Consider the following 7,793-nt stretch of genomic DNA (forward strand, 5'->3'; position numbering starts at 1 on the left):
CCTTAACACCAAAGGGAGCATCCAATCAGAGAAGGGGCTGTTGTGATGCCACTTGTGTGAGTTCAACAGTAGTTAGCAGGCTCCACCCACCACCCCCAGCCTCCACCCACCACCCCCAGGCTGCAGTTCTTAACACTAGAACAGCCTGACTCTGTGAGTGAAAATGTTTTTATATGTGCACTCGATCACATTTCAGGACCCTCCTTTCATGACTTGCCCTAGATATGTGCGTTCTACCACCCAGTATCCTTACATTTTCAAAATCACATCAGGATAAGCTAATATAAAAAAATGTTTCTGTGTAGGAGGCAGGCTAATTTACAAGACGGCCAACTAGTGGTCGTTGTGTGTAAGTAGCAGCTTCCCGTTTTAAAGACTATGGTCATTTGACCCCCGAGGCGGCTCTTCTGGTAGGTAAAAAAGGCACGGCAGTTCTAAAAGACAAACAGCTTTTCGTCAAACTTTGTTTAATTAGTTTTTTTAACAAATGTAAAAATGAAAACATCTCTGCATTCTCAAATGAACAGAGGTAAAAAAAGCAAATATTTCATTTTTTTCCCCCGTTGGTTTTAACAAAGTTAAGAGAAAGTAAAGTACAGTTAAAGAGTCTTAGTCAAACAGGCCGAAGCCCATGTCCTCATCTGACTCCTCCGACTCCTCCTTCTTCTCCTCCTTCTTCTCTTCCGCTGAAACAGAGAAACAAACAGCTTTAATCACCAGTGTCCCCCCCCCACCAAGCCCCCCCACCCCCCTCACCAAGGCCTTTGGCCCCTAGTTTAGTTTTTGTCGCTGTCTGTCTGTCTGTGTCTGTCTGTGTCTGTCTGTCTGTCTGTCTGTCTGTCTCTGTCTGTGTCTGTGTCAGTCTGTCTGCTTGTCTGCCTGTCTGTCTGTCTGTCTGTTCCTTGAAAGGCGCTACATAAATCTGAGATATTATTATTATTATTATTATTATTATTATGGCAGGGGGGTATTCCATCAACGTCGCTAAAGGAAAATCCAGGCTTATTTTTGATCAATCTTGTGAGACTCATCAATATAAGCCTCTCACGAGACTTAAGAATATAAGCCTGGATTTTCCTTTAGCGAGGTTGATGGAACACCCCACAGAGATTCTCACCAGCAGGAGCGGCCCCCGGAGCTGCAGCAGCCGAGCCTCCAGCCGCCACCGCCGCCACCACAGCGCCCCCCGCTGGCACGGAGGACAGCTTGGACAGGCCTGCAGACACACAGACAGAAGCTCTCAGGGTACCTTTCACCTCCAGACCAGCTGGGATAACACTAGAACAGCCGTGCCTTTTCACCTACTATAAGAGCCTTTACAATGGGAAGCTGCTATTTACACACAACGACCACTAGTTGGCCGGCTTGTAAATTAGCCTGCTTCCTACACAGAAAAACTGCAAAACAGCTTTATACTAGCTCATCCTGGTGTGATTTTGAAAATGTAAGGATACTGGGTGGTAGAACGCACATATCTAGGAAAAGTCATGAAAGGAGGGTCCTGAAATTTGATCGAGTGCAAAGATATAACCTGTTTCTTTACTCAAAGGCTCATGTCTGTTCTAGTGTTACAGTTTTTCCTGGTTGTTTAAACAGATTCCCTGATTCACTACCTCACTCCCTCAAAATCCTAAACACAAATCTCAAGACTCACACACAAAATGCTAAATCCTACACTTCCTTTGCACAAGCACACTTTGCCCTCAAAACTCAAGCACAAAATGCTAAATCCTACACTTCCTTTGCACAAGCACACTTTGCCCTCAAAACTCAAGCACAAAATGCTAAATCCTATACTTCCTTTGCACAAGCACACTTTGCTCTCAAAACTCAAACACATACATCATACGAGTAGACATTCCAAGCACTCATTGAACACTGATGTGCAAAATGGAAAACACTATATATGAATGGAAAACACTGTAGGAATGCCTTAGCAGTGGAATCAGGACTTTGCATGTTCAGTGTTTCACCTGTTGGATGTGAAATATCGACATATATTGTTGTATGTACTGTATACCCAAAGAGAAAACACACAATATTTTGCCATCGAATTATATTTTATTTGTGCCCCAAATCTATGCATAGACTATGCATCTACTATCGACTATGCAGACTACTATCTATGCATAGTATGTCAGGGCAAACATGAATGATGAACATGAAGGATGAAAACAGGAAATGGAATTACAGCAAATGAGAATATATAAACAAACGTAAACAAAACAAAACTAGGCTGCATCCTCCCTCTGGTCCCTGCCTGGCCACAAGATCTCATCCACAATCATCCAAATTGATGATTGCAAAGTGCACAACAGCCTTTGGAGTTTAGGAATGTGATTGGCAGTGTGTTCTGAGTGAACATCAGGAGTGGAAAATCAGGAAGAGTGTGCAAGATATGGAGAATTGTGTTTAGTGAGCTGAAAGATGTGTGGTATGGAATGGGAAGATGAGTCTAAAGCAGGAAATGTGTGGTATGGAATGGGAAGATGAGTCTAAAGCAGGAAAATGTGTGGTATGGAATGGGAAGATGAGTCTAAAGCAGGAAAATGTGTGGTATGGAATGGGAAGATGAGTCTAAAGCAGGAAAATGTGCTTGGAGTTTAGCAGAATTGGTTTAGCAGTTGGTAAATTTCTCTGGTTACCTGAGTTCATGACTTCGTTGACGTCTTTCCCTTTCAGCTCACTGATGATCTGTGTGGTTCAAGCAGAAGACAATGTCAGTCTCACCCAATTCAACAGTGTTTCACAACGCATCCCGTTTCACAATATCTCCAAGGTACATAACACACGTGTGACAGCAGCTGGTGAAAGCAGGACAGGGTGCCCACACCTTCTGAAACATCACATTCAAGCACCTTTCAAGGACTTTCAAGACTCAATTTCCTCAAATTCAAGGACCCAACACGGCATAGTTTGAGACAGATCTAGATGAGAGTTTATATAATAGGAACTATCCGCTCACAGACAACAATAAAAAAGAGAGGCTTGAATGTGTGAACACTAGATGGTCTCTTGCCTTCTCTACCACAGCACAGCAAAACAATATATTGTGAAATATGTGTAAAGTTAAGCAATACAGAGACTTATTTACTAGTTGAGTTTAGTTTTTGAGACAGGGAGAGAGGAATTCAAGCACTTTCAATGACCCATGTCTATTTTCAAAAACTTTTAAGACCTTTTCTCAAATTCACAAACTTTCAAGGATTTCAAGGACCCGTGGGAACCCTGGCAGGAAAAAGTCGGCAACCGACCAAATGTTCAGACTTGGAAAATGTTAATAAATGTCAATGTTGTTGAAAATCAATGACACACTTGCTAGGCAAGCCAAAACAATTGCAATGCAATGGATTCGGTGAGTAATCCCCACTGCTACCTAGTTAGTGTAGAGTAGTGGGGATTACTCACTGAATCCATTGCATTGCAATGTTTTGGCTTGACTAGCGAGTGTGTCATTGATTACGTTTTTGGAATACCCCCCAGAACACTATAGCTCTGTTTATAGACCCTTAAACACATAGCAGCCCAAACATATATTTACCGTACATAACACAAACGTACATAACACACATATGTGACAGCAGCTGGTGAAAGCAGGAACCCCTGCCTATAGACAAGACCCCCCCCTGCCTATAGACACCATCGACCTCTAACCAGAGAGAGAGATAGAGGTGTGAATTATATATGATATCCTCCAATTCTGACCCACACACCATATCTTGTCTAGTTTATATTATATCTACACCTCCATATCTTGTCTAGTTTATATTATAACCATACCTTGTCTGGTTTGTATTATATCAACACCTCCATACCTTGACTAGTTTATATTATATCTACACCTCCATACCTTGACTAGTTTATATTATATCAACACCTCCATACCTTGACTAGTTTATATTATATCTACACCTCCATACCTTGACTAGTTTATATTATATCTACACCTCCATACCTTGACTAGTTTATATTATATCTACACCTCCATACCTTGACTAGTTTATAATATATCTACACCTCCATATCTTGTCTAGTTTATATTATATCTACACCTCCATACCTTGACTAGTTTATATTATATCTACACCTCCATACCTGGACTAGTTTATATTATATCTACACCTCCATACCTTGACTAGTTTATATTATATCTACACCTCCATATCTTGTCTAGTTTATATTATATCTACACTGCCATACCTTGTCTAGTTTATATTATATCTACACCTCCATATCTAGTTTATATTATATCTACACCTCCATATCTTGACTAGTTTATATTATATCTACACCGCCATACCTTGTCTAGTTTATATTATATCTACACCTCCATATCTAGTTTATATTATATCGACACCTCCATACCTTGACTAGTTTATATTATATCTACACCGCCATACCTTGTCTAGTTTATATTATATCTACACCTCCATATCTAGTTTATATTATATCGACACCTCCATACCTTGACTAGTTTATATTATATCTACACCTCCATACCTTGTCTAGTTTATATTATATCTACACCTCCATATCTAGTTTATATTATATCTACACCTCCATATCTTGTCTAGTTTATATTATATCTACACCTCCATATCTTGTCTAGTTTATATTATATCTATACCTCCATACCTTGTCTAGTTTATATTATATCTACACCTCCATATCTAGTTTATATTATATCTACACCTCCATATCTTGACTAGTTTATAATATATCTACACCTCCATATCTTGTCTAGTTTATATTATATCTACACCTCCATATCTTGTCTAGTTTATATTATATCTACACCTCCATACCTTGTCTAGTTTATATTATATCTACACCTCCATACCTTGACTAGTTTATATTATATCTACACCTCCATACCTTGACTAGTTTATATTATATCTACACCTCCATACCTTGACTAGTTTATATTATATCTACACCTCCATACCTTGTCTAGTTTATATTATATCTACACCTCCATACCTTGTCTAGTTTATATTATATCTACACCTCCATACCTTGACTAGTTTATATTATATCTACACCTCCATATCTAGTTTATATTATATCTACACCTCCATACCTTGTCCAGAGTTTATATAACCATATATATAGAGATATATAACCATATATCTAGTATATATATATATATATATATAATATTATAACCACCTTGTCCAGGCGCTGGTCGTCGGCCTCGATCCCGACACTCCCCAGGATGCCTTTGATGTCCTTGGCGCTGGGGCTGGGGTTACCGCCCAGCACGGCCAGCAGGTACGCGGCCACGTAACGCATTCTGTAACACACGGACATCCAACATGAGTAACGCATTCTGTAACACACGGACATCCAACATGAGTAACGCATTCTGTAACACATGGACATCCAACATGAGTAACGCATTCTGTAACACACGGACATCCAACATGAGTAACGCATTCTGTAACACATACATTTAACATATAGATTTAACATATATATGTCAATATCCTCCTGCTTGTTTATAAAGCTCTTACTGGGCTGGCACAGCACCAGAATATCTGAAAGACCTTTTGCTAGAATATCAGCCCAAGAGATTTGGTGAGGCTGCATTCTCATTTTATGCACCCAGATTGTGGAATGCACTGCCAGTTTACATTAGGGATGCAACCTCAGCACATATGCTCAAGTCAAGACTAAAAACCCATCTAAAAACCCCTAACCCTAATTAAATTATGATTATATAATGATTGGAGCACTTTGAGCTGCAAAGTTTGCAGGAAAAGTGCTATACAAATAAAAAGTTATTATTATTATTATTATTATTATTATTATTATTATTATATGAACATACAACATGAATAACGCATTCTGTAACATATGAACATACAACGTGTATAACGCGCATTCGGCATCGTGAGATCATGTATCATGACTGTTATGAGCCGGTGCTAAACATGTTTATAGTTGGACATGAAACGTTGTTGTTGTTGGAGAGGCTGAGTGGCAAGGGGCAGCAGGTGCTGCTGGCGTGGACCTAGTTTGGCAACATGTCAATAATAATAATAATAATAATAACCATAATAATAATAATAACAATAATAATAATAGCAGCTAATAATTCGATTTTTCCGAATAGACCGAAGCAGTCAACATAGTGATCTACACACAATAAACACAGTAGAGTGATAATTGTGACAGACAGACATACAAATAGACAGACAGACAGACAGATATATAAACAGACAGACAGACAGACAGACAGACATATATAAACAGACAGACAGAGAAGCTGTCCTCGGTGTATCTGTCTGTCAGCCTGTGACGCACTTTCCACCCGAGCGACGCTGCCAGACTTCAACACCTCAACTCCGTATCATTAATGACAATAACATCATAACATAATCACAGACTCCAATCAACAGCCACATTTACTCGCTTTTAAGTCTAAATTAGACACGAAACGTTGGCGACGCCGGGGACCTTGAGGATGAGACGGGTCTTCTTCTATGGTCGGTGTTGTTGCCGGGTTGCCAGGTCTGGCTAACGTTTCCAGCCTAACGGCCACTAAAAACCCGCCCATAAGGCCTGAAAACTAGCCTCTTTTTTTTCACTGCAAGAGAGAGGAGTTGACACATTTTATCCATGTGTCTCGTAATTACAGTTGTCTAAATATAACTGTTACAGTTGCTTTACTTTGTTTTCAAATTCAAATTCAAACAATTTTATTGTCACTGTGGTTTGTTCATCACATTATTCAATCCGAGCTATTATATAGAAGTGATGCTGTTTCAACACAAACACCCTCTCCCCCCTCCTCTCCCTCCCATGCCTCGTTTTCAAAGTAGCCAAATTTGGCGTGAAACCTGCGGACATGGCAACTCACGCTCCCCCCGACGGTTTATTTGTATGTTTGATTTCTGTCAAGTAAAATAGAATGAATGAAAAAAGATGAAATTATTACTTTTAAAAAGTGGGGGGAGAGTAGTCTGAATTGGGTTCTGGAGATGTACTCCAGCTCACACATCGCACTCATTCGCTAGCCATGAGTGTTTCCAAGGCAGTGAGATCACATCCACCAGCAGAGCCTGGGATTCCGCTCTAGCTGGCTTCTCCTGCGAGAACACTCACTCAGGCCCACATTCTCTGTGCACTCATTCACCCAGATCAGGTGATACCCTGCTAGGGCAGTGATTGGCTCCTGTCTCAGACCTTCCCCGAGGTGATTGGTTGGAGTGACTAGCACTCTGCATGTGACCTCTACAGTGAGCTTCCTCCCACAGGATGATTAGTGGGCAGGTTGCGACTATATACAGCCGTACTGAGCTACACAGTCTCATTCACGGTGTTGACGTTTTAGTTCATGCGCATATATAAATATGTTTATATTCGATTATATGTTTATATTTGATATAATACTATACTAATACATTATTTTATGTTTATTTAAGTACAAAAAAGTACATTTGTGAAGGTTTGTTGATGTTTCTACAACAGAACGAGACAAATGACTGAGGCATGCTGGGAATATGCAAATCAGGACAGTTTTGATTCTTCTTCGGTCAACCGTCATGTACGGATGAATGGAGGGAGGGGTGGGGGGGCTGTAGTAACTATGGACCGGACTATCAACCAAGTACAATTTTGTAAATCAAATTTTTTTAAATCGTAGGCTATCAACCAACTTCACTACCTTCTTGACAACATTGTTCATATCAGAGGGGTGAATAGTAAGCAATACGTAAGAGCTTATCGCTTATTGTAAGCAATTAGTAAGAGCTTATCGTAAGCAATAACTTCGAAAATCATTGTTGTAT

At 39.8% G+C, this 7,793-nt stretch overlaps 1 protein-coding gene across 1 annotated transcript; it reads right to left on the minus strand.

Annotated features, from left to right (window-relative positions):
* Positions 1–558: 558 nt before the first annotated feature.
* On the minus strand, positions 559–5,292 carry LOC308153080 (large ribosomal subunit protein P2-like; the record flags this gene model as incomplete). Its single annotated transcript, XM_080526175.1, has 4 exons — positions 559–686; positions 1,118–1,216; positions 2,646–2,694; positions 5,170–5,292. 4 exons carry the CDS (start codon positions 5,290–5,292, stop codon positions 610–612), a joined length of 348 nt encoding a protein of 115 aa, XP_080382301.1. The 3' UTR covers positions 559–609.
* Between the last annotated feature and the right edge of the window lie 2,501 nt (positions 5,293–7,793).

This window comes from Nansenia antarctica, assembly GCF_963989245.1.
Source record: "Nansenia antarctica genome assembly, chromosome: 3".
NCBI lineage: Eukaryota > Metazoa > Chordata > Actinopteri > Argentiniformes > Microstomatidae > Nansenia > Nansenia antarctica.